This window comes from Delphinapterus leucas, chromosome 11, assembly GCF_059928025.1.
Source record: "Delphinapterus leucas isolate spDelLeu-1000000601 "Yukka" chromosome 11, BTC_Dleu_Yukka2, whole genome shotgun sequence".
NCBI classification, from domain to species: domain Eukaryota; kingdom Metazoa; phylum Chordata; class Mammalia; order Artiodactyla; family Monodontidae; genus Delphinapterus; species Delphinapterus leucas.
In genome coordinates this window covers 37,632,056-37,659,333 of record NC_143139.1, presented here as the reverse complement: position 1 = coordinate 37,659,333, position 27,278 = coordinate 37,632,056, and the positions used below count along the sequence as shown (strand labels likewise).

General features: G+C 42.5%; 1 protein-coding gene and 1 long non-coding RNA gene across 7 annotated transcripts; one reads left to right on the top strand and one right to left on the bottom strand.

Moving 5' to 3' along the window:
- Positions 1-1,117: 1,117 nt before the first annotated feature.
- Positions 1,118-26,842, bottom strand: PCED1B (PC-esterase domain containing 1B). Of its 6 annotated transcripts, none has more exons than XM_089920590.1 (3): positions 26,697-26,842; positions 14,203-14,404; positions 1,118-2,763 (listed from the first exon to the last, which is right to left on the bottom strand). In XM_089920590.1, the coding sequence occupies exon 3, from the start codon at positions 2,705-2,707 to the stop codon at positions 1,388-1,390; it is 1,320 nt and encodes a 439-aa protein (XP_089776716.1). In that variant the 5' UTR covers positions 2,708-2,763; positions 14,203-14,404; positions 26,697-26,842; the 3' UTR covers positions 1,118-1,387. The 6 variants fall into 6 exon arrangements, with proteins under 6 accessions (XP_089776716.1, XP_089776717.1, XP_030618974.1 ...); XM_089920591.1 differs by lacking the exons at positions 14,203-14,404; positions 26,697-26,842 and adding exons at positions 3,864-4,038; positions 9,797-13,128; XM_030763114.2 differs by lacking the exon at positions 26,697-26,842 and having other exon boundaries at positions 14,203-15,440.
- On the top strand, positions 14,018-21,832 carry LOC111174079 (uncharacterized). The gene is made up of 4 exons (XR_002644363.2): positions 14,018-14,506; positions 16,206-16,455; positions 18,015-18,066; positions 20,245-21,832. It is a non-coding gene; the product is annotated as an uncharacterized LOC111174079 (long non-coding RNA).
- Positions 26,843-27,278: the final 436 nt, after the last annotated feature.

Here is a 27,278-nt window from a genome sequence, read left to right as displayed (position 1 = left end):
ATTCACTCACGGATTCATTCAAGAAATATTATTCAGTACTTACTAAGTTCCAGACATTGTGCTAGGGTTTCAGACCCAAAGATAAGTAAGATAAAGGCCCTATTTTCTTACGGTGTTTTAGTGGATTAAAAGTTTCCGCGTATTTCTTCTGTAAATAGCTGATCTCATCCATGTCTTGTGATTTCATGGATTCCATTTTTGCGGAATAACATTTCCTTACCCTCATTGCCAACGTTAGGGATGGTCCAATTGAGGACCTGTAAAACAGTCAAATCAATTCAATGAAAAACCCTGTTATCTGGACAATTTTAGTCATGCCTTATTTTGACTGTTTTATCTAGGCATTAACATTTCACTAGTCTAGTGTGACAAAGGGCCTAACATTTAATCTCAATGATGTTAACATTCTTACAAAACAGAGAAGAGATGGTGGTGTCCACCTGTCCAATTTACAAGGAAGGGATTTGTGCACTGGGTGGTCCCTTCCAACTCCTAGTTTTACTCTATGATGATTCATATTGTCATTGAGTGCAACTTAATTTTCTCAAGCCCCAAACTCAAGACTATTAAAGAAATCATAAGGTCATAAGCATGCCATTCACTCTAGTTTACATAACCAATAAACCTCTGGTTATGGAGCTATAAGGGTTTTTCATCATCACTTCCATAGAAAGACCATGCTTGGTAAACTTCCCTTCCTGGTTTGTTGCAGTATAAATCAAGTTTGAAAGTTAATATAAACTGATACTAGTATAAACTGTGAAAGACTAGTGGAGGAGTGATTTTTCTGTGTGACCTAGAACAAGTCACTCACCTCTTGACTTCAGATTCCCTGTTTGTAAATGTTAGTTAAATTTTATGTTTTTAGTTTTCTCAGCTCTAAAATTCCATGATTCTTCGAGAATCTCTGGAAAATATCACCACAAAAAGTTAAAGTTCTTTTATTTATTTGTAAGGAATCAGATCCATTTTATGGAAACCCTTTAGAGAAATTCCATTTTGAGTAGTTTATCAAGAGGCCGTAACTCTACAGCAGATACTGTCCCTGCTCTTATGAAGCTAAGTGTTCAATGGAAGGGAGAGGCACCATTAAATACAGACTCACAAAACCCACAACGACTTTTATGAAACAACTTGTTAATTTCAATTTTATATTTACAAAAAGACAAAGAGAATAGGCAGTGGGGAGGCAGGAATGATGCCTGGTTCCCCCTCGCAGAGAGCAGTGAGAGGCGACAGCCAGCAAGAATAGGTCAGACTGCCCTTCCCTGCCATTATTGATAACAGCAATGGACCAAAGGCTTCAGTTAACAAGGTCAGTCTTCCTGGGGAGAGTCGGGCGATCTGTCCAGTCCATGTGCATGAGGAGGAAGACACCCAAGTCAGTCTATTGAGGCCTTGGCTCTCTATAGGCTGGGGCCCTTCTCTTGGAATTTCTGGGCCGCCCTCTCCAGGGCAAGTAGGGGCCACGGGGACAATACCGGGGAAAACCCCTATGGACCACAGGGGCCCGCTGCTGATAACAGGGTTGGGGGAAGGGGAGCCTAGGTGGCTGGGGGCTAAACATAAAGTCACCATCGAAGGCAAATTCTGTCTGGGTAGATGGGAGAATATCTGAATGGAAATGGTTCAAGGAGAACTGATCCGATTGGAAAGGATGGTCTGAAGAAAAATCGGCATCTTGGGGACAGACAAGGAACGGGGGTGTCACCTGCTGAAGGGGGATGGGAAGGGGTTTTGGGGGCAGGAGTGGGAACTGGGGTGGGCGGGGAGATGGCGTGGGGAGCAGGGGGCAGCACCCAGGCAGAGGCAAGGGTCGGTGAGGAGGAGGGAAGGCCGGTTGATCTCTGCAGGCTGGGAGCTGCCTCTCAAGTCTCCTGCCAGGTCCTGCCCTCGCGGGGCCATCCTTGATGCACTTGCCCACTGGGTCACGCTGGGGCAGCTCCACCCCCCAGGCGTCGGCCACGTGGGCCAGCAGAAGCTGGGAGAGATGCCGATGCGCTCGCTCGTTCCAGTGCACCCCGTCGGGCTGCAGGTACTTCCCTGTGTGGCGGCGGAAGTGGAAGTGCAAGTCCAGCACATCGAAGCCGTGCTTTTGGGCCTCGGCAGAGCTGTAGAAGTTGGCCTCAATCACGTTGGTTTTCAGTGTGGAGGCCGCGGGTCGGAGCTCGGGCGGGAGGAAGCCGCTATTGATGTTGTTGCCCACGGGCATGGCCGTGTTCCAAACCAGGAGGCACGACTCGGGCAGCACCTGGCGCAGGCGCCCAAACAGGCTCTCCAGGTTCTGCAGGTAGTTCGGCCAGGAGTCCTCCCCGTACCTGGTGAGGTCCCAGAGGCAGGAGTTCATGATGACCAGGTCCGGGTCGTGCTCACCCGAATGCAGCTCCTCCAGGATGGCTTCCAGGTAGTCGGAGTACACGCGCGTCAGGAAGTAGAAGCGCACCAGGTGCTGGCCGGAGCAGAACTGGCGCACCTCGCGGTAGTGGGTGCCGTTATGCATGCGGCCCTGTTTGCCCCCCTGCACCAGCTCGTCCTGCTCGAAGCTGTACTCTCCCTTGGCCTTGAGCTGGCTGAGTGTGAGCAGGCAGTCCTTCTGCAGCAGGAGCACCAGGTCCTTGTACACGGCCCTCTGGACCGAGTCCCCCAGGATGACCACGAACTTGTTGTGAAGTAGCTGCCGCACTTCGGAGGCGAGCAGGTGGACCATGACGCCCGGGACGCGCCGCCTAGCTCCTTCCTTTCACTCGGTGGCTCTGCGGATGGCTAGGACAGAAGGAGAGAGCATATGGGAAGGGTCCACCTCGGGCAGGACGGTTTGGGAGGGCCCGGGGACGGGGATGGAACTTTAGCCTGGGGCACCTGCAGGGGCGGGGCTCCGCTACCCTCAGCCCGGAAGGAAGGGAGCCTGGAGCCAGAAGCCCTGGTTGGCCTGCACGCAGTTTCTGCCTGAGACGTAACTCTGAACACCCAGGAAACCCAGGTTCCACCTGGCGGGGGGGGTGGGGGTGGGGGTGGGGGCCCTGCCCTCCCGGGCTGGAGGTACAACCACCGCAAGATACCCCACTACCGGCCTGGAGGCCGCCCAGAAGTCTGACAACTGGAGAATGGTTAGGCAAATTTTGCAGCTGTTAAATACTGAGGATTATATCAAGCAAGAACATGGAGAGTGTGATATATACTGTTAAGTTGAGGAAGTTACCATATGTGTGCCCCATTTCCCTGAAATGGTATAAAATAGATATGCATAGATCACACTGAAAGAAAATAGGCAAAAACCAGTTTTTAATAGGACAGTAGGATGGGTGACTTGCCTCCCCCTCCCCTTTTTGTAAATATACTTTATATAGTCTTAAATCAATTTTAATAACTTAAAAGGAATTTAATGAAATGCAACAGGCCGCAGAAAGGAAGAGCACATATGCCAGGTATTATTAAAAACAGATTTCTTTTACAAGCGAGCAACTGTTTCTTATTAATGGGACTTGTAAGAAATAAATAAAATTGGAAATAATTCACGTGTGTTTCAGCTGTAATATTCTTAGTGTTTCATTTGAAGGTCAGATTATGCCACCCCCAAAGATGCTTTGGCATAAGAAATATTTTAGCTAAAGGCCACTGAGAATCAATAGATGACAGGAAGAGTTTTCTGCCCTCCCACTATGAACCTAAAAGCACGGCATAAATTTCCTTTTGAGGAAGGTGCCCTTTCCCCCAGCAAGGAGAGAAGAGCCAAGGAAGAAGGCAGTGAATTGTCAACCCCGAGATGAGTCTGCATAAACAAACCTTACTAAAAGAGCCCTTATTTTCCATTAGTACCCCCATAAATCCCTTCCCCACAATTTATCATCCCTTGAAACTCATACCCTTTGTTCTTTGTTAAAATGGTACATAAGCCCGGGCTTCCCTGGTGGCGCAGTGGTTGAGAGTCTGCCTGCCGATGCAGGGGACACGGGTTCGTTCCCTGGTCGGGGAAGATCCCACATGCCGCGGAGCGGCTGGTCCCGTGAGCCATGGCCGCTGAGCCTGCACGTCCACAGCCTGTGATCCGCAACGGGAGAGACCACAGCAGTGAGAGGCCACAGCAGTGAGAGGCCCGCGTAACAAAAAAAAAAAACCCAAATAGTATATAAGCCCAAGTTTCACCGCTTCTTTGAGTTTCATTCCTTTTCTGTGAACTTTTTTGCACATAAATATTAACAAAAATTGTGTGCCTTTTCTCCTGTTAATCTATCTTTTGTTAGTTTTATTCACAGGGCCCCAGACACTGAACCTAAAAGTGTAGAGGAAAAGATTTTTCTTCCCCAGTTACACTGAATAAAACGTCAGAAGTTGTGAAACTTGTCTTCAGAACTTCAGATCGAGTTTATTTCAAGCTGCCATTTACAGCCATATCCACTAATGAATAAAAGGTGGAAACACACTAAAATACTACTGGCAAATCTCACATGGGGAGGAACATGGCATCCACTTCACACACTTACACAGAAGCTGTTAAAATCTGCTGTGGCTTGATATTCGTAGGCTTTCATGCATTAGTAAACATTTTAATAGGTGTGGTGGATAGCTATTATTAAATTACACATCTGGTTTTTTAAAGCTCTACTATTTGTGGTTTTAAATGGGTATGAGTACAAAAATAAAAACATGAAGATGGATGGAGTACATAAGTGCTCCACTAAGAGAACAGTTTAAAATATTGGCTTATATGAATCTTCATTTAAATGTTTTTGCTATCAGATAAAAAGCTTAAAACTAGGATTTTGCTCATTGTGGTACAACAAAATAAAACATAATTAAGCAAACTCCAGATCCCCTTGGGGCTCAGGCATGTTCACTAGTTTATATTCATTTATTCATCCAACTTACACTAAGCACTGACTAAATGCTCCACATGGAGCATATAAAAATGAATAAAACCTGGTCTCGCCCTTCAGGAGCAGATCAGATATATTCATTGATAACTGTAATAAAAAGTTGAAAGTGCTAAGTGCCATGAAAATAGAATGAGCAGGTGCAGTGGACTTTCAGGGGTCTTTGTGAACAGGATTACTCTACCCTAGACCCAAGTCTCCAAAGTGCAAAGTGAAGGGGAAAACCTTTCCCAGTGTTTTCAGGGCTCCTGTGCCACCCCAGCTATATGTGCCCTCTCTGGGCTGGACTCTTGTCATATTCTGTTCTAGTCCCCTAGAGCAGCGGTCCCCAACCTTTTTTGGCACCAGGGACTGGTTTCATGGACAACAATTTTTCCATGGATGGGGCGGGGGTGGGGATATGGCACAGGCGGTAATGCGAGCAATGGGAAGCGACGGGGGGAGCAGCAGATGAAGCTTCGCTCACTCACCTGTCACTCACCTCCTGCTGTGTGGTCCTGTTCCTAACAGGCCTCGGACCTGTACCAGTCCACAGCCTGGGGGTTGTGGACCCCTGTCCTAGAGTAGAGGACATCATCCCCTTCCACTGGAGTTCCCTCCCCTAGGCTGGCAGATGTGATAACCCAGCGCTCTCTCCTTCAGTGGTACTGTGTTTACATGGCCCAATGCATTCCTTCTCTGAGTATGAAGTCCCTAGATCTGAACTCACAATGTGAGTCAAATCCGCTACTTAAAAGCTGTGGAAAACGGAGGCTCTTAAATATACTGGTGAAGAGCATTGCTTTTAGAGCCACACTATCTGGGTTTGAATCTCAGCTCTTCTTTTTGCTAGTTCTTTATCCCTGGACAACTTATTTAGCCTTTCTCTGCCTTAATTTTCCTCATCTGTAAAATGGGACTTTTAGCACCCACTTCAGAGATTTGATCTGAAGATTAAATATAAAGTGGTTAGAACAATGCCCTGACAAATAGTCAGGATGAATGACTATTTCTAATAGTCATAATTATAATTATATATAATATATATTATATATAATATTATATTATTATATAATATAATATATTATTATATATATAATTATAAATATTATAATCAATAATAATTCATTGAGCAAGTTTCAGAACACCCGGTTAATCGTCTGTAAAAGGGGGTTACAATATTTGTGCCGTTTGTCTAGCAGGGTTCTGTGAAGATAAAATGAGAAGAAGCAAGTGAAAGATTTTGAATAAAGCAAAATTAACATTTATTGGACAGCTACCAGATGCCAAGTGCTTTGTAAATGTTATCTGATTTGTGAGAAGGTTCTTATTCTTTCCATGTTATAGGGAAGGAGCTTCATGTGATGGAGCTAAGATTTAAAACTACTGATGGCAAAGCCTGTCCCTGTAGGAGACACCCCTTAGAGCAGAACCCCTGCAGGTGAGTCTGAATCCAAAAGCTTGGCTCATGTCAGGGAAATATTTGGGGGCAAGATGGGAGAAGAGTGTTTCAGTGTGCCTTTAAGCACAGGCAGGTAATCCTTTACTCTGCCTGCTAGGGAGAGGGGTCCATGCGTACTTAGGGGGTTGGGGGGGGTCAAGTGAGGATATAGATATGTCTCATCCCATACCTTGATCTCAAGCAAGAGACATGCAAAAATTAAAAGACCTGGATTTTAGAATAACCAAAACAAACTTCTACAGATTTCAGAGTCTCACAGTGTTTGAGAAATTCTGGCTGCCCTATATCCTGACCAGTGAACCTAATCCACCCAGATGGTGTTCCAAGGGCTTGGAGCCAAAACTGGGCAAAAATGCCCGCCTAAGAATTTCTTATTGTTCTTCTGCAATGCAACACGCAGATTGGACTGTAGGCAAGAAGGGAGGGGGAAATGACTGGAAAGAAGCATTCCAGTTAGAAGCTGAAACTGAAAGGAAATTCATGAAATTCTTGATAAACTTCCTGTCACAACAGAATTAACAAATCAGACATCCTCAGGACTATAACTGTGGGGAAAAAAATCATTTAAAAACTAAGATGCCAAGCATTAAAAACAAAACCTAATAAAAACAAAGTGATTTTTTTCAGAAGTGTGAGTGAAGAATAATTTGGAGAGCTGAATCTTCTCTGGTCTGGAAAAAAAAAAAAGTTGGTAAGTTCCATTTTCAAAGCTTTTATTTATAAAAATGAAACAAAAAAGGGATTTGAAAACAGTCAGATCAGTGATCTTTTTGGCTTAAGAGTTTTTCTTTGCTTCAAATTTGCAAAACTTATTAGTTTTGGTAGCTATTTTATAGATCAACTGACGCATTCATTCATTCATTAAGGAATTCATTGAGAACTAGATATTGTGCTAGGTGCAAGGAGTAGGTATAAAAAGGCAGTCTCTTCTCTCAAGAGGAGGGGTAAGAAAATGGACACAGACAAATATCAAAGGAGCTAACAGCTAGAACTGATGTATGTAAATGAAATATCAAAGCCAGTAGGAAGAGTCAAAGGGGAGGGAGGAGATAGGCGGATGATCCAAGGCAATCTGTGACTCCAGCCTCAAATTAAAATCGATTTTTAAAAGAGCTTTATGATGATTCCTTAAATCATAATTATAAGTAGTTCCATGTTTTTCTGTTTTCAAAGTAAAATTTGGGCTTTGGCTAAAGCTCTGACAGAAATATACATTAATAATGGCTACTACTATAATAAATTACGTTTAGGCATCTTGCTTAGATTTCCATTTGGGGATAATTGCCTTTTTAATAGCTTCATAAACCATCACTTGTAAATCACTGACTATTGCTTTATAACTATCGCAAACCAAACACATAGCATTGTTCTTCGTTAATCAATGTGTTGTAGAAATTAGGTTAGTTTTTTTCTTTTCCTAATATCTTTAGTTAAAGGAAGAGTGGCAAAGATATAGAGGCCAGTTACTGTGGAGACCCTGCAAAGAAGTCTTAAATCACAGAGGTAATCACTAACAATTAGGACGTTGTTTTGATTAGTTGTAGGAAGTACTTCTAACTAGTTTAGAAGTTTCTTGCATATGACTAACCGTCTTAATGCAACCACTGTATTAGGAATATAAATACTTTATTTCCTTCTAACTGCATTTTTGGTGATCAGATCTATGTTTGAACTATCCAAGATCCCCTTAAACGTTAATGGAATAGATGTTACAAATAAGAAAATGATTTTTCGTGAACTCACCTATACAGCTTACCAGTTCTCGGTATTTGTTTAGTATTCTATGTGGAATTTAAACTGGTCAAAAATTAAATTGCGTATCATGTAAAGTTTCCAAAGAAAAGAGAAAAGCAAAAGATTCAAACTTCTCGTTAGGAAAGCAAACCTCTCTTTTCTGCAGGTGGGGATTCTCAAGAGATTGACCTTTCGATTTGGGGCAAGTCAGTTAACATTCTACTCCTCTGTAAACACAAAAATGGGAAAATAATGCAGGCCTATTATTTTAAAAAGTGGTTTTAGGAGACATTTTTAAAGATGCATGAAAGTACTGTGAGATACCGTGATACATAAAGCAATAGAAAGATGATTTCCAAATATTAGCCATTGGAAAGACCGATTTTAATCCCACACCCCTCACCTATAATATAGGCCTCAGCTCTGCAGCCCATTAATTCAGTAAAAATTTAGAAAACACCGTGTATACCTGGGGCTGTGACAGGTGTCATTCTGCAAGTTTGGCTCCCATCCCGCAACAACTCTCATGGTTTCTCTGCCCCATCCCAACACATATGTCATATGGCCTATATATCTCACTTGGTTATTCAGTTAGTTCTTATACACCACAGCTAAAATCTCAGAAACATGTGGCATAAATAGAAAATTGAATTTAGATTAACGATCTTTGAAAATTTAGATTAATGTAACCACAAGTTTTCCTTGTGGAGGCAGGAATCACTGTGGACATAATTCCGTTTGTATCCATACCATCCTCACCAGACCAGTCTTAATTTGTGATTCTTTTGTAACAAAGTATCAACAGAAGAATTTCACACATTTGAAGAAGTTGAAAATTAGCAAGTTTAAAAATCCTTAAGGCAGCATATTTTCCGCATAGTAATAGTCCAATATAAAAATTTCTTATGGATTATACAAAGAAACGCAGGGGACATCCTTTATGAATGAAGTGCGGGTTCATAATACCTGATATGCAGGTAACTTCTATAAAAACAAAGATAAACTATGGAGCCTTTATCCAAAGAGCCTCATTAAAAAAAACCAACCAACCAAACAAACAAACAAAAACCTTGTGTTTTACAAAAGGACCTCCTAAAGTAAAAAAATCAAAGCAATTCATATAAACAAAATATGATTTCAATCACGTACAGCCTATGACGAACTTCCACATTCTGGTCTCAAACCATTATTTAAACTACACTTGTGGGAATTCCCTGGCGGTCCAGTGGTTAGGACTCCAAGCTCTCACTGCCAAGGGCAGGGTTTGGTCCCTGCTCGGGGAACTACAAAATCCCAAAAGCCACGTGGTGAGGCCAAACACAACAAAAAAACCCTACATTTGCTAACTCCCTACCTGTTACTCCTCTAACAGGAATGAAAGATACTGGAAGGCAGTGACCTGGCTTTCACTTCGAGGAGACGACATAGTCAGATGTGGAGTCTGGCCTTGAACAGCCGTGCGCTCTTGCCTGCCCACTGCCCTGAGCCACGGTTTTTTTCTGGTGTCAAACAGGGGTAATATCCCCCATGTCACTCAATAATAGTGAAGATGAAAAGAGATCAAGGTCAGCGTCCATCAGAGGTCTAGGCCAGTGCCGACGTGCATTAGGCACCTTTAAACCCCCCGCACAGCAACCCCTCCCTGTGGGAAGAATGCTGAGCCGGCAGAAGGCAGCTCGCTCTGGTTGCCTCCCTCAAACTTCAAACCCACAGCTCCCCGTTCCTCCCTCCCAAAGGGGCAGAGCTGTACCTCCTCAGGTGTAAAGGTGATCCCTCAGCTCAGGTGGCTGGTCCTCCTACATCCTCAGGCACTTTGCTCCAGGAGGTCCCCCGGAGAGGAGAGAATTGTGCTTTCTATGTTTCCTTCAATCTCCTGGGGCTGACTCCTTTCTTTAAACCTTAAACACATTCTAGTTTCTTGCTTTAAAAAAGAAAGGAAACGTCTGACTCCACCTCCAAGACAGTCCTATCTTTTGCTTCCCCTTCAAGGCCACTTTTTGCAAAGTTGTTTGAACTGGCTGTGTCTGGGTCCTCACCTCCCACTCACTCCTCCTTTTACTTGATTTTGGCTTCCAACTCCACCAAAGCGAAACGTTTGTCAGTAAATCCCCAGCGATTTCCTTGTTGCTCCTTTCAGCGACTACTTCTCGGTCGTTATCACATCTGTAGCATTCCTAGCTCCTTGGGGCTGGGGCAACGATGGTGACTCCCTTCCACGACTCTGCCGGAGACTCTGACACCCTGGTCTCCTGTCTCACCTCCCCCGGTATCCTGTGTGAGTTTCTCTTCCTCTGGCCATCCCCAAACGTCGGTCTTTCTCAAGGCCCACTCATTGGCTCCTTTCTTCTTTTCTTCAACGTTCTTTCCTTTGGTGGATTCATCCACGCTCTTGGCGTCCATCCGTAAGGTGAACAAACACTCCTAATTGCCCCAGCTTTTCTGGTTTACGTCTGCTTTCCCAGCATAATCGTTAATAGCGACCCTCCCCCTAAATGTCCCATTTGGGAAGGAAACAAATGATACAGTCCCCATATCAATTACTATTTGTATGCAGATGACTCCGAATTGAGGCCATAAATCACAGAGACTGAGGGGGTGGGCCCTCGAGTCAGCCCTCTGGGTTTATATCCTGCTCCACCACTTACTAGCCTCTGAGACCCTGGGTAGAGTAACACTTCAGAATTTTTACCTATAAAACAGGAATACTACTATAGATTTCTTAAGAAGTGAGGGTTAAATGAACACATGTAAAGTCCTTAACATGAGGTCTACCATATTTTTAAGTGCTCAGTAAATTTAGCTAGCCCAAACTTGTCTCCTGAGTGCCTGACATATTCTGGTGAGTAGAATAAGGTGAGTTCAGGTGAGTTCCAAGTGGGGGTGGGGGGGGGCAAGGAGTGACTTAGTCTGCGTGGGCTTCTTATCACTTCTAAATTCTCTAGATGCCATTATCCTCCCATCAAACTGTGGCTGAATTCCTAACATAATTCTCTTGTGACCTTTGAACAATCTTCCTAAAGGTAAATGTCGATCATCCGTGGGAATGATGGCATATTTTGCTGTGCATTTTCGGAGAGCTGCTCTATAATTTATGCTTGCAACACTGGCTCGGGATAACTAGGTGGAAACAAACTCTGCTTCTAAAACGCTTGGGTCAAGTCATTTTTATTTTTCATGGCTGTGGCCATTGTCACTGTTCGTAAAACATCAAAATCCTTCAGTGACAGCCTGGATATAGACCGGTTCAACTATTTCTTGGCAATAAAAAAATAAGATGTAATTTTTGAAAATACACTTTAGGGAGGAGAACGTTGCAATATATTTTAGGAGGCTGAGCACAGGAATCAATTTCACCTCTGTTTTAGATTTTACGGTTAAATTTTCTACTTCCCATACATTTCTCTTAATCCTTAAGGAAGTGTGTCTTATTTTGATGGAAATACTCTCTAAAATGGGAGAGTTTTTATTGTATACGTGTTTTCTCATATTTCTCAATTTCATATCTTCACTTTCATCTGATACGCTAGCATAACTACAACGTTTTGCATTTATAAACTTTGTTTTTTAACCTAGGGTATGATCATTCCTTCTGTGCATCTCTCCAAAGCCTGTGGATGAATTATAGAGCTTGCGTATACCCAGAGGGCTTTTTCTTACCTCTTCATGTTTGCTCCGTGACTCAGCATTGAGCGTTCCCTAACCCCTTCTCCTTTTGAAATTCTGTTCCTTCTTTAAGACCCAGTTTAGAGTACAATTCTGTCTGAGAGCCTTTCCTAGTTTCCCAGACAGAAAAATCTCCCCTTCCTCTGACAGATGCCTCTATTTAGCACTTGGTTCTGTTTTGTTCTATAATTACCTGTCCATGTGTATTTCTACCCCAGTACATCCCAGTCCTGGGGGGCAGAAATAGGTCTCACCCATCTTTGTACCCCTCACGGACCAATGGTTATTATCCATTGAGCATTTACCCTGTGCAAGGCCTATTCTATTCTCATGACCTAGTGAAGTAGAAACTATTATTATCTCCATTTTATGGGTGAGTAAAGTGAGGCTTGGAGAAGTTATGTCAATCATCCAAGGTTGTACAGCTAGTAGGAAGAGGCAGCACCTGTCCCTTATGGACAGTGAATCTACTGATGGATTAGATTAGCTTAAGATTTTGTTTTGCTTCTTTAGGAGGACATATGGCTCCAGAGCCCAGGCTTTTAACCTCAGCTATACAGATTTATTGAAATCAAGAGGAAAAAATAATCTTACCTAGGAAAAAAATTTGCATGTAATTTTCCTTTTTATTCTCTGTCGTAAAACAAAACAAAGCAATGCCGTGTGCACAGCTTTCAATTTTTCCATGTGAAAACAAGGCAGTTACGAAATCAACCTAGTTGTTTCCGTCACTGATTGTCAGCTCTTCTTCTGAGTGGGTCAGTGGGAAAGTCAGTGCTGCCCTAAAGCTACATTAATGTTTCAAACTTTTCTGTTCTTACGTTGCCTACTCTAGATTCTAACTACTCTAGGTTCAGTGGCTGAGTAAAAGTTTCCACGACTGAAAAGAGCGTGGGTGGCGCTAATAATGACCAAACTGCTTTCAAGTGATTAACAGGTTGGATCCTGAAAATTCTGTCTTCAGGAATGGCCACAAAAGCCCATTTAACCAGCCGTGCGAACCCTAGGCTGAGTCAGCAGGCTGAGGGTTTCTGCCACTGCCAGTGCTGACTTTACCTCTGTGTGTTCAACCGTGAAATGGAAGAGATGGTCCCTATGTTTCTCTAGGGAGATTGCCCAGAAGAGCTTTTAAAATGAATATTATTTTATTATTGCTGTGGGTATTATTATTAATATTACATAGTATTGAGATACTAGGTGCAATAGTGTTTCAATGGCGAACAAAGCTCTTGAATGGAAAAATAGGATTCTCAGAGCCAGTCTCTGTCTGCCCTGCTGCCTAGCACCTCTCTTTGGTAGAGGGATCTGGAAGCCCTGGGTTCTCACTGCTTTCCGTGTACATTTCCCCAGTTTCTTTTTTTTTTTAATTTTTATGTTTTTCTGGGCCATGAAAAGGTTTTGTTCTTACTTTCAGAAAGCATTTTTTTTAATTTTGTTTTTTACTGGGGTATCGTTGTTTTACAATGTTGTGTAACTTTCTACTGCATAGCGAAGTGGAGTTCCCTGTGCTATACAGCAGGTTCTTATTAGTTATCTATTTTATACGTATTAGTGTACGTATGTCAAAGATTTCCCCAGTTTCAAGCCCAAGGCTGGGAACAGGAGGAGGGATGAAGTGCAGGAGGGGAGGGGGCTGAGGAAATGAGAATCTAGGCTGGAGAACTGAAGGCACCGGCTCACTTCTGACGCCAGGCCTTTCCCAAGTCGTGCTTTCCTCCCTTGAGACCTGAGTTGGGACCGAAGAGTTTCTTCCTGCCACATGCTCAGGAGAGCTCTCAGCTTCTCCCTTATCCCTCAGTAACAAAACTAAGCTAACAGCACTGCCTACCTCAGGGTTAATTGTGGAAATGAAAGGAAATGCTCTGTAAACTCCACGATGTTAATTGTTGTTATTCAGAGTCAGCTCAGCAATTTGGGGGATGGGATTTAGCAGTTAAGGGAGCTTTCCAATGAAATCTAGCTTATTATTTACTAAGTTAACTTGTTACTTAGTCACGTTATTTAGTACCCACTCCGACAGTATGTTCAGTATTTATTCCTCTTAAGACCCGTATGAAATTGGTACTTTATTCTCTCCATTTTACACCTTCGAAAATTAAAAGATTGAGTCATTGACCAAGGTCATCCATTTTATAAAAGGTGGATCTGGGAGTCATAACTGATGCCAAGCTGTTGTGGTCAACCACAACATACAAGATTACACAGACAATAGACGTGTCACCTCCTTTCTCCAGTTCACAGCTGGCTGTCTCCTTGCTACTCCTTTTAGAGATTTAGTAGCTTATCAGTCATAAATCCTTATTACAAAATAATATTACAATAATAATGGTTGTCTCTCTAGGGCTCTTCAGTTAAGTGGGGGTACGATGGACTGGGCTAGGATGGTGATTTCTTCCTATACAAAATGCCCAAGAAATGAGGATCCCGAAAAAGGCTGGTCAGAAATGCAAAATTAATGCTTAAAATAAAATGGAAAAACTGGAAAGTACTTACTCATTAAAGTAACTGGTGATTAAAAACTGTGCCTCTCAGTTGATTCTAGTTCTTTTCCTAGACAGACTCCTTTCTCAGCTGGAGGTTGACGTGTCAGGTTGGAGAGCCCAGAGCCTGGGCTGCAAGGCAGATAAGTTCACCTCTGGGTGCTGCTCCGTTTGTGAGCCAGCGTCTGGGGAGAAGAGGCCATTTCTGGAGGCATCTGGGGCAAATGACACGAGTCAGCATTTACTTTCTTGCATTACGAAGTGGAAGACTAATAACCGAAGCTTTAAGAACTGGGCAAATACAAAAACACAAAGTGGTAAGTAAATCAAAATACAGCATCTTCCTGGAATTTGGCTCTGAGCTAGTCTTCATTTCATATTTCTCAGTAATTTGGGTGTAATGCGTATTGACTCTTGCCTGGTTTCGTTCTAACGGTTCAGACCCTGGGCTCTTGTTACCCTTACTTGTGTGGTTTGTTCGCAGCTGGGAAAGCTATTAGAGCGGGGGAAGGAAGGAGAGACAGCGAGGGGCCGGGAGGAAGAAGTGAGGAGAGAGACACAGGAAATGATGAGAGGAAGATTGCTCCCTTTTCTAATTAATTTTTTAAAGTCATAATCTTGCACTTTTGTGTGGGGCATTACAGTTTACAAACCACTTTCAGATCACTTCCCTTGCTCCTCCCACGCACTGTGAGCGGAAGAATAGACCATTACACAGCTGCAGAAAGCAAGGGGCCTCAGCCACAGGCCTCAGGTAAACACAGAAAGTGGCAGAGCCAGGACGCCTTCTCTCCCGCTCCATTTGAAACCAGCAGGTGACGGAGGGGGAAAAGGGAAGTGGTCCTCTGATTGATTAGATAAGCTCAGAGCTTTGTTTTGTTTTGGAAGGACCTGATTTGGAAGAGGAGGAAAATCATATCACATCCCCTACAGATACCAAGACAAAAGGGACGGAGGAAATAAATCATAAAAAAAGAGAAAATGAAGTTTTAAAAGTTCTCCCCAAATGGCGAACCCTCTAGAGGTGTGTCAAACATTTTAGGATAGAATGTGTCTCCACTACATTAAATGGTATAAAATACCTAATGAACAAGAGTAACAGATTCCAAAATGGTCCTGAAATACATGCCCTTCATGCCTACATTGTTTTTGTATTTAATGCTATGTTTTAGGTAAACTGGCCGATAAAGCAACGCAGTTGTCTTTTTTTGAAAAATACCAGTTTACTTCACTGACTGCTCAATGTATGGCTTAAAAATTAATCCTACACATTACCCATTGTTTTGATCCTCTTATCTATAGCCACAAATCAAATTATTTCACAGTTTTTCCATGAGTTTTAATACAATCATTATTGTGTCTCAAGGCAGGGCTGCATCTAGAACCCAGCTGATAACTTTAGTATTTTAAAATTCAGAGTAGTCTGTGACATCACTTTGAAAATGTGCCATTTATTTGATTCTAGCAATTCTATAAATGAGTTGCAAATCTAACTTTAGTATTTTAAAATTCAGAGTAATCTATGACATAATTTGAAAACTTGCCATTATTTGATTCTTGCAATTCTATAAATGAGTTGCAGATCTTTCCAGTTCTCTAAATTCCAGCTAGTGTGTACTTTGTGAGAATAAAAGAACAATTTAGAGGATGACTAAAATTCACATAATTATCCTAAGACCAGAGAATAGAGGAGCTGTAATAATGCAAATGATAATCTTGCTTGTACTCTTTAAATTTAAAATGAATATTTTTGAGACCAAGCAACAGATTTTCCAACGATTTTCTTACTTCCAAGAACTTATTATGATACATGGAGACAGTTATGATTGCTATCCTGGCCCCATTTCATGTTCCGTAGCTCAGTGAGCTGCCTTTCTCATCCACCAAACCTGGCTTTTTCCTAAAAAATAATGAGAACTACCCATGTATAATGTTTTACACTTAGAATGTGCTATCTCGCAACAGATCCCAGTACATAAAGTAAGCCAAGCTCTAATTATTATCTTCACTTTGTAGATGGTGAAACTGAGGCCCTGGGAGAGCTTAAGTGACTTAAATCCCCTCGGTGATCATCATAGGATGGAGTGCTTCCGTCTGCAGGGAGTCATCGTCGCTGCCCTCTGGGGGCTTGGGGAGTTGGGGGGCGGGGAAGGCCAGACAGGGCACACTGCCCTCATTGTGATTCTTACATTTTTCTTATTTCTAGAAGCTATTTAATGCACATGGCACAAAACTTCAGAAGGTACAACTGGTATATGAGAGAGAAGTAAGTCCCCCTCCCTTTCTTGTTCCCTAATCCCTCATTTTTCTTTCTAGAAACAATACTGTCATCAGCTTCTTGTCTATTCTACCAGAAATATTCTATACAGATATCCTATATCTCTCTGAAATATTTTATTCTCTTTCTTCTTTCTGAAAGAGTCAACTTCCCTTTTCATTGAAGGCAGTTGTTTGGAAAGAATATGAGCATCACTTAGAACCAATGTTAAACTGCAGAAACTGATCTTTGGTAAACTGATCACCCAGAATGTTCCAAACACTCAAATGTTTTCAAAAAACTCAAGACTCACAACAGCCTGTAAAGGGAGGTGGACCGCTGTCCCTGTGGTGTGCTATCCCATCTGGGGACCACTCAGAAACCCTGATCTTTTTTTTTTTTTTTTTTTTGCGGTACGCGGGCCTCTCAGTGTTGTGGCCTCTCCCGTTGCGGAGCACAGGCTCCGGATGCACAGGCTCAGCGGCCATGGCTCACGGGCACAGCCGCTCCGCCTCATGTGGGATCCTCCCGGACGGAGGCACGAACCCGTGTCCCCTGCGTCGGCAGGCGGACTCTCAACCACTGCACCACCAGGGAAGCCCACAGAAACCCCGATCTTGATTTGTGATTTGGTGACTGCATGTCTGTTGACGGTGAGGATTGGAGCCAGAGCTATAATGCTGTGAAATAAAGTGAACTGTCAGATCACTGGCTTTGGGGCCAAACAGACTTGGGTTTGAAACCTGATTCTGTCACTTGTAGCTGCATGTCTTTGGTAGTCAATTAACTCCTCTGTGACTCTGATTTTCTCATCTGCGAAACAGGGATAGAAATAAGCACTACAGAGATGCAAAGATTAAACGAGAAAAACACACAAGAACCAGGTACACGGTGGTGTATAATAAAATATATCTATATCATTAACCATGGCTCATTTATTCTTTCACTCATTCATTCAAAATAATCGTGGTAGGCAGTATTAGAGGTGCTAGGGATATCGCTGTGAATAACATGGAAAAAAAAAAAACACCTTGCCCTTATATAGTTGACATTTGGGCTGAGGGGAAGCAGACAATTAAAAAGTAAGTAGAATAATATGTTATATAAAAGAAAAGAGGAACATGATTGCTGCATGGGGAGGACGTAGGGACTGTGGGTTGGAATTTTAAATGGTGTGGCGACAGGGTTCATAACACTGTACCCTAGAATACAGCACCTCAACATACTAAATATTTTAAGCTGAAAGAATGTGAGAAACAGCAGGTACTGGAAGGACTCTCTGATGCCCCCTGAAGCAGGTCCTAAGACCCTGTGTGGGAGGGGCCCTCTCTATACTCATAAGAAAGGAGCATCCTTATCTCTGAAGACAAAGGGACTCTGAGAGGAATTCCAACAAACTGGCCTTGTTAAGTTCCCTCTGTTCTCCGCCCTTAGCTCTTACCCTTTGTCCCATCAACCTTCATCACACCCAGTGTGAAAACACTCAGGCTGAACCTTCCTTTAGGTCTTCATTTCCTTTGGAAGGCTACTTTGTAGCTTTTCTCCTGTTAATCTGTCTTTTGTTACAGAGACCCAGCTGAGAACCAGAAGACAGAGGGGACCAACAGTATCCAGAGGGAGGTAAGGGAGCAAACCACGTGGAAATCTGTGGGGAGAAAGCTCCAAGCAGAGAGAACAAGTAGGCGAGCGTGACTAGACTGAGTGAACGAGGGAGGGGGACACGGGAGACACACTCAGGGAAAAAGGGAGGCAGATCAAGGTCATTGAAAGGACTTGGGCTTTTATTTTCGGAGCCGTTGTGCAGGGTTTGAGCAGAAGATCAGCACCACTTTAGTCTAGACTGTCTGGGGTAAGAGGGGAAGGAGGGGGACCAATTAGGAGGTTACTGAGTAAGGCAGGAGTTGAGCCTTAAGCCGGAATGACATTAGCCAAGGAATGAGAAAGGGTCAGATTCTGGATATATTTTGAAAATAGAGGTGGTAGGATTTGCCTGTGGAGATTAGATGGGGTGTGAGAAAAGGAGGGAAGACAATGGCTAGCTCCATGGCTCTTGGCCTGAGCAACAGGAGGGATGAAGTTACTGGATGAAGTTACTGAGCTGGAGAAACTTTGGGAGAAACAGGTTTGGGGGTGGAGGGCTTGTTCTGTTCAAGATTCCTTTTATGCGTCCATAGTCATTTGTGGAATGGGGATCTGGAGCTGAGGGGAGGGGACCAGGCTGGAGATAGCAGTTTGGTTTGGGTTTGGACGCTGTTGCCAATGGAGACGGTGAAGCTAGAGAAGAAAAGCTGTCTGAGAATTGAGCCCTGGGGCGCTCCACACCTGGGAGGTCAGGAAGAGGAGAAGCAACCTGGAAAGGGACTGAGAAGGAAGAGTCGGTGAAGCAGGAAGAAGAATGTGTGAGGTCCCAGGAGCCAAGAGAAAAACACATGTCGAGGGAGGACTCCAAGGAGGGATGGTCTGAGTCAGAGATAGCTGATAAGTCAAGTGGGATGTTTGGTCATTGGCAGGACATTGGGAACCCAGACAGAGTGGTGGGGAAAACTGCGGGTTAAGAGACAATGGGAGGAGAATTGGAGGCAGTGCCCCCCTCGAGAGGAGTTTTACTCTAAAGGGAAGCCAAGAGAGAGAAGTCAGCTGCAGGGGAAGTGGTGATAAGAGAGTTTTTGTTTCGTTTAAGATGGGGAACAATGGTAGCGTGTTTGGATGCTTACAGGAATGATTCAGTAAACAGGGAAAAACAGATGCTGCAGGAGGAATGGGGCGAATTCTGGAGCCATGCCCTTGAGTTGGCGAAAGGGATGGGCTCTAGTGCCCAGGTGGAGGGCTTGGCCTTGGGTAGGAGCGTGGACAGTTCAACCAGAGAAATGCCAGGGAAGACGCACGATGTGGAGGTGACAGCAGGCTGGGGTTTTCCTGATGGCTCTTTTCTCAGTGAAATAGGCAGCAAGGTCCAGGTCACCAGTTGAGAGTGAACCTGGGGAAGGTGGGATTAGAGGTTTGAGGATAGAGAAGAAGGTATGAAATAGTCATCTGGGAGATCAGGAGGCTGCCATTACTCAACAATATGGAGGCCCACTTAAGGCTGGGAGCCCTTATTTCGACTGAGGATGCCCAGCAGGGGTGGTTGGTTTTCTCTAGTCTGGTTTCAGCCATGTGGGTGCAGGTGCAGAGTGGGCAAGAATGGTATTTGGTCGGATTGCGGTTTTGCCTTTCAGTTTCTATTATGTTAATGTGCCATTAGAATTTTATAATTTATTTTAAACCATGATTTATTTAAAAGCAAACTCACAAAAGTGAAATATAATTTAGTGAAAAAGTATTCTGAATATAAGGGCAGAAATGATGGTTCCTTTAATATTAACAACTTTTTAATAGTTCCAGCCACAGATTAATTTAGACTTATCTTTCTATGAGCCATTATCATTATAGCCACATTTTCTATTTTAAGGAACACTTATTTTTCTTATCTTCTTGGAACTGAGTGTTTCAAGCGGGCCAGAAATCGGCCCACTAAATATTTACTTATAAATGCACTTATTTCAGCCAGCTGGTGTGTGTTTGTGTTCAAATCAATGCCTGGTTACCTTAAAAAGAGGACCAAATTTGGCAAATCACAAAAAATATGTGTTTTCTTTGCTTGTATGACTTTCTCTTCAAAGCATTTGCATTTAGCACTTTCAAGCACATATGAATAATTTGTTTCTTTGGGGGCACAAAGTCTTCTATGAGAGTATATTAAGAATTTTGAGGGCTTCCCTGGTGGCGCAATGATTAAGAATCCACCTGCCAATGCAGGGGACACGGGTTCAAGCCCTGGTCTGGGAAGATCCCACATGCCGCAGAGCAGCTAAGCCCGTGCGCCAAAACCACTGAGCCCGCGCTCCACAACTACTGAAACCTGTGCGCCTAGAGGCCGTGCTCCGCAACAAGAGAGGCCACCGCAATGAGAATCCTGCACACCACAACGAAGAGTAGCCCCTGCTCGCCACAGCTAGAGAAAGCCCGTGCACAGCAGCCAAAAGTAAATAAAAAATACATAAATAAAAAGAAAAAAATCTAAAAAAAAAAGAACTTTGAGACTGGATCAAAACTTCTCATGAGCTGAATTTAGTAACCGGACTCAATTCTGCACTAATTCGGTATATGCAAACTTCTGTGTTGTAGAGGAACAAGGCTAGAGCTGCTAGAGTTTGGGAGGTTACAGGCTGGCAAGAGCCCAGGTTGTGGTTTCACCAGGGTGGATGGAATGAGAGGAACGGAATTTATTTATTTATTAAATTTTTTAAACATCTTTATTGGAGTATAATTGCTTTACAATGGTGTGTTAGTTTCTGCTTTATAACAAAGTGAATCAGCTATATGTATACATATATCCACATATCTCCTCCCTCTTGCGTCTCCCTCCCACCCTCCCTATCCCACCCCTCTAGGTGGTCACAAAGCACCGAGCTGATCTCCCTGTGCTATGCGGCTGCTTCCCACTAGCTATCTATTTGACATTTGGTAGTGTATATATGTCCACGCCACTCTCTCACTTCGTCCCAGCTTACCCTTCCCCCTCCCCGTGTCCTCAAGTCCATTCTCTACGTCTGCGTCTTTATTCCCGTCCTGACCCTAGGTTCATCAGAACTACTTTTTTTTCTTTTCTTTTTTTTTAGATTCCATATATATGTGTTAGCATATAGTATTTGTTTTTCTTTTTCTGACTTACTTCACTCTGTATGACTGACTCTAGGTCCATCCACTTCACTACAAATAACTCAATTTCAGAGGAACGGAATTTATAGAGACCTCATTCTGTCAGGATTGCTTTAACTTTTCTGCAAACTTTCTTAGAATTTTTATGTTTCATGTGACTTCCCTATTCTGCTCCAGTGTAGTTTCATGGTTCCGAGCACGGCCTTTGCAGGCAGAAGAAATGAGTTCAGAGTCCGAAGTTTGTAATGCACAAGCTGAGTGACTTTGGGAAAGTTACTTAAGCTCTCTGGTCCAATTCCACTTGTGGAGATTGAACAGGCCAAATGCTAAGCAGAGTGCTTGGCACTTGGTCAATGTTCAATTTATTCTAGGAGTTAGTATACATACATCTATGCTTTAGTAATATAAAATAATTACTAAATTATCTTAGTAATTTAGCAGCATAAAAATAGACTTTCAATGGCTAACTGCTGAGCTTGGACCAAGGACCAGGCCTCCTAAATCTTGGTCCCATAGTCCCAGAGCCACGGTTCATGAATTTCAGGAAAATCAGGAAAAATAAAAGCTTGTGAACCTTTTTCACAAAGAGTAATTTAATACCCTAGGAGAATAGGGCCCTGAATTATTTAGCAATGTCCCTCATCTCTAAATAATATTACATTTTATTAGAAGACTCCAGACTACTTGCTTAGTTTTCTGATTCCAGTCTCTCTCTCTCTCTTATTACCATCTTAACCATTTGCAAGTGTGCAGTTCAGCACTGTTAAGTATATTTGCACTTTTGTGAAACAGACCATTTCATCTTACAAATCTGAAAAACTCTATCCATTAAACAATAACTCTCCTTTTGCTGGTCTCCACACCCCCTGGGAACCACCATTCTACTTTTCTGTTCCTGTGAATTTGGCTGCTATAGACATCTCACAGAAGTGGAATCACAAGTATTTGTCTTTTTGTGTCTGGCTCATTTCACTTAATATAATATCCCCAAGGTTTATCCATGTTGATGTAGGTGACAGGATTTCCTTCTTTTTTCAGGCTGAATAACATCGAACATCCAGTTCTCTAAAATTCACCTGCTCACCATATCTGTAAGAACACAGCTTTGTCCAACCCCAGGCCAGTGCTTGAAGACACTCTTTTTGAGATGTTTTATGTAAGGGTCAGTTGACTTAGTTATTTATTAGTGACAACAAATTTCCTATACACAATCCATGTTGGCATAAACTATGCAAGCAAAGAGGCTCCCTCCTAGACCTGCAAAACGCTAGGAGCATCATTTTTCTCTCACCAAGAAAAGCTGGCAAAGAATCTCCCTTTACCTTTTACATTCATGATCTGTGTTTGAAAATCTTCTCTTTAAAATGCCTTTTACTTTTCAGCTTGTCATATTGGAGGGGGCTATTCACAACACTGTCAGTTTTTAAAAATATGGGTATTTTGGGAATGTAAGTTGGTGCAGCCACTACGGAAAACAGTATGGAGGCTCCTTAAAAAACTAAAAATAGAGCTACCATATGATCCAGCAATCCCACTCCTGGGCATATATCTGGACAAAACTATAATTCAAAAAGATACAAGAACCCCAATGTTCATAGCAGCACTATTCACAATAGCCAAGACATGGAAACAACCTAAATGTCCACCGACAGATGAATGGATAAAGAAGATGTCGTACATGTGTACAATGGAATATTACTCAGCCATAAAAAAGAATGAAATAATGCCATTTGCAGCAACGTGGATGGACCTAGAGATTATCATACTAAGTGAAATAAGTCAGACAAAGACAAATATCATATATCATTTATATGTGGAATCTAAAATATGACACAAATGAACTTATCTATTAAATAGAAACAGACTCACAGACGTAGAGAGCAGGCTTGTGGCTGCAGGGGGGAGGGAGGGAGGGGGAGGGATGGATTGGGAGTTTGGGGTTAGCAGATGCAAACTATTATATATAAAATGGAAAAACAACAAGGACCTACTGTATAGCACAGGGAGCTATATTCAATGTCCTGTGATAAACCGTAATGGAAGAGTATGAAAAAGAATGTATATATATATATATATATATATATATATATATATATATATATATATATATAACTGAATCCCTCTGCAGTACAGCAGAAATTATCACAACATTTAAAATCAACTCTACTTCAATAAAATAAAACTGGGTGTATTTTTTTTTAAATACATGCTTTTAAGTGGCATTATACATTAATTCTAACAGTGGTAGCATTATTCTTTGCTAAAACCAGAATGCTAACCCTTCATCTATTTGCATGGGAGGATTATGGATGCAATAATTTCCTTTATTTTCAAAGCTATCTGAAACTTGGTCATACCACATTTATAGAGAAAAGTTCTAATATTTTAAACATTATTTACTGTAGAATTCCTGAACTTGAAGTTGTCTTGTCCTGGAAGGTAGAAATTGCTTAATATTTTTGATGCATGCTACTCTTCCTTTCTTTTTTCGTTAGGTAAATCTCACTGAGTGCTTCCAGAGCCAGGCACAGTGCCTGACACCAGGGTACGGGTACGAGGCTGAGTAAGATACAGTCTTTGTGTTCAAGAGTTCCCAGTCAGTCAGGGAGAAACACAGAAGCAGATTACTGTAATTCAATGTTGGAAGTGCAGTTACAGCCTTATGTTAGGGCATCACTTCTATCACTGAAAAAGGATTTGAAAAATCTTACTGAAGATATGAATATGATTGAAAATAGCATTGTGAAAAGTGGCTTCTGGTCAGACCCTCTTCAGAAGGACATTTGCTTTATAAAGATAATGATTGCCCCAAATGGCATCATTTGTTTTACAAATCAAATGTGTATCACTATTCCATTCTACCAGTAAAATAGTAGGCTTTTAAATATTTTTCCAAATTATTATTTACAAAAATAATGTTATTGGCTATTTCTTATTGCTTTCCTTTCTTTCTCCTTTAGGACATTCCTTTCCTTAACACATTTTGTTGTTGAATCTCTGAAATACATTAAAAAAAATGAAGATGGAGGACTACAAATTACTTCCACTTCTCTTAATATAGTGTTCACCAGTTTAATTAACCTAAGACTGTAAATCTTTGAATAATATGTTGATATTCTATTTTCTTAGTCATGATTTCTAAGTGTTGCATAATTGTTGATCAGTCACCTGATATACTGGTATCAGAACAAAAAACGTTGTGTTATGTTCCATATATGCATTTATTCTTGGAGATGCATGCTAGTTAAATCACGGAGTAGTTTTAAAATACATGACAAAAATTCCTAAGAAGAAAGAAATGTCTCTTTGTTGCTGGTTGAATAAACTCTGCAACTACGCAAAGATCCAATTTAAAATCAGTTCTAAACTAATGAGCCTATTCCGCAAGCTTGTTCTTCTTCTCAGTAAGTGAAGCCAACATTTACTTAATTGCCACACGACAGAAATTACAAGGTCATCTGTGATTCCTCCCTTGCCTTCATCCACCTGGAGTAGAGTAGATTCTACATGCTGAACCACTGCTGGATAAGTCCCCTTCTCTCCCTACAGTCTTGACCTCAGCTCAGACCTGCAGTCCTGCTGTGGCTTCTTAATTTATCTTCCCATGTATATGGTTTTCTTCCTCCACCTCATTCTCTGACCTGCAGTCTTTGTTCTTCCTAAGACGCAGATCATACAATTTCACTTCCCTTTCATAGGCTAAATTTAACCTGCTAAATCGTATCAAAAATTTTCTGAAAATATCAAACCTTCTGCCTTTTCTTAATCAGGCATGTTAGCCAAATACATAGCATTACCTCAGTGAGGCCTGCAGATCCCAAAGTGACAAGGCATCTGGGTTCCTTTAGATCACAAGAATACATAATAGCAAACACTTATTGAGTATACTATTCTGAGCACTTTGTTTTAACTCTTTTCACAAAGTCAGCAATAATAATTATTGCCACCATTTATTGGGAGTCTAATTTCCATCCAGGCATTAGGTGTCCATTAGTTGTTACCTTTCAAACCACCATGCCGGGTTAGTGTTCCTGTCTCCAGGAGGAAGATGAAATGAGGGAAGGGATTTCTTAGGTCAGGGCTTGCCCCAGGCCAGTCAGCTAGGAAGTAGCAAGGTCCAGAGCCAGCCAACTCCCCCTGTCCCTGCTCTCTGCCCACCCTCAGTACTGGGCACCTCACCACTTACATGCCTATAGTGGTGTCACATCAAGAAAGGTGATGGAAATCCACAAACAACAAATGCTGGAGAGGGTGTGGAGAAAAGGGAACCCTCCTGCACTGTTGGTGGGAATGTACATTGATACAACCACTATGGAGAACAGTATGGAGGTTCCTTCAAAAACTAAGAATAGAGCTACCGTATGATCCTGCAATCCCATTCCTGGGCATATATCCAGAGAAAAACGTGATCTGAAAGGATACGTGCACCCTAGTGTTCATTGCAGCACTGTTTACAATAGCCAGGACATGGAAGCAACCTAAATGTACATCGACAGAGGAATGGATAAAGAAGATGTGGCACATATACGCAATAGAATATTACTCAGCCATTAAAAAGAACAAAATAATGCCATTTGCGGCAAGATGGATGGACATAGAGATTGTCATACTCAATGAAGTAAGTCAGAGAGAGAAAGAGAAATATTATGTGATATTGCTTATTTTCAGAATCTAAAAAGAAATGACATAAATGAACTTATTTACAAAACAGAAACAGACTCACAGATGTAACAAACTTACGGTTATGGAGGGAAGGGTTGGGGGAAGGGATAGTTCGGGAGTCTGGGATCGACATGTATATGCTGCTATATTTAAGATGGATAACCAACAAGGACCTTCTGTACAGCACAGGGAACTCTGCTCAATATTATGTAACAACCTAAATGGGAAAAGAATTTGAAAAAGAATAGATGCATGTATACGTATAACTGAATCGCTTTGCTGTACACCTAGAACTATCACCATGCTGTTAATCAACTATACTCCAATATAAACTTAAAAGTTAAAAAAAAAAGAAAGGTGATGGAAATGGAAATTAAAATATTGTGGCCAACTCAGGCAGCCTGTCTTGACTTACGACTTCTGGGGAACGAAGCTTGGCACTAAGCTGACTTCCCCAAGTCCATTACCTAAAGTGTTACTGTTTGGGTTTCGGGGTTGTGTCTGGTGACGGCAGGCTCAGAAGTCCCGGACATACGGTGGAGTCACAGAATGTTAGCCCCCAGGCTGAAGGAGAAACTGTCTCTTGCAGAGCGTGATTAACCACAGACAAATTTTAGGAGGAAGTAGCCTAAGAAAAATCTGCAAACTTTGCCTGTCGTCTGCTGAGGCTGTCAAACAAAACTAGATGAGAAGCTTCTTATTTCTTTAAGTGGGAAAGTCCTAAGTCGAAAAAAACCCCAAATGTTTTGTCTGAATAAGTTCTCTCAGTGGATGTCTTAAGAACAGGCGATGTATCGTTGATGGCCAGGGGCCAGGACCCAGCTCACCAGCCTGGGGTAAGTCCTTTACCTTGTGGCCGAGTCTGGTGATGAGGGATGCATACTCACAGGGTCATGCAAGGACGATTTCCTTATTGTCCTGTCCCATCAGGGCTTAGTCCAGGAGGAAGAAAGAGAGGTCGGGGGCATGCCACACTGTCACCCGTGCTCAGAGGAGAAGAAGGCCGTTGGGAGTTCCTCTTGGCCACCTGCCGATCTGCTGGGTCACTCTCGTCCTATCAGGAGAGAGATGGTACTTCCGTCGGAGGGCTTGGGTGTGAGCAGAAGCCTCAGCCAGCTGGAGGGCATGGCCCTGTGGCCTCAGCCTGCTCGGGGAGATGGCTCAGGGCTTCCTCTTTCCTGGAGCTAATTACAGAGTCTCAACTCTTATCTGTGCTCCCAGATGAGCCCAGCTGCTGGCTGGCTCTCCCCACTTCATCTCAACCAATCCCACACACTTTTTCAAGCCAACACTGAGATTTCCTAATCATTTCTTTTACATCTGGGGACAAAGATTTAATCTAATTTAGTCCTCAGTCTGTCACTTTGGGGCTAAAGTCCCTTTTCTTGGTGGTTGTACCACGGGATGCCTCTTAGGACCCGAAAAGATTTTTTTCCCTGAAGGTCCTCAGCCAGAGACCACCAGGGTCA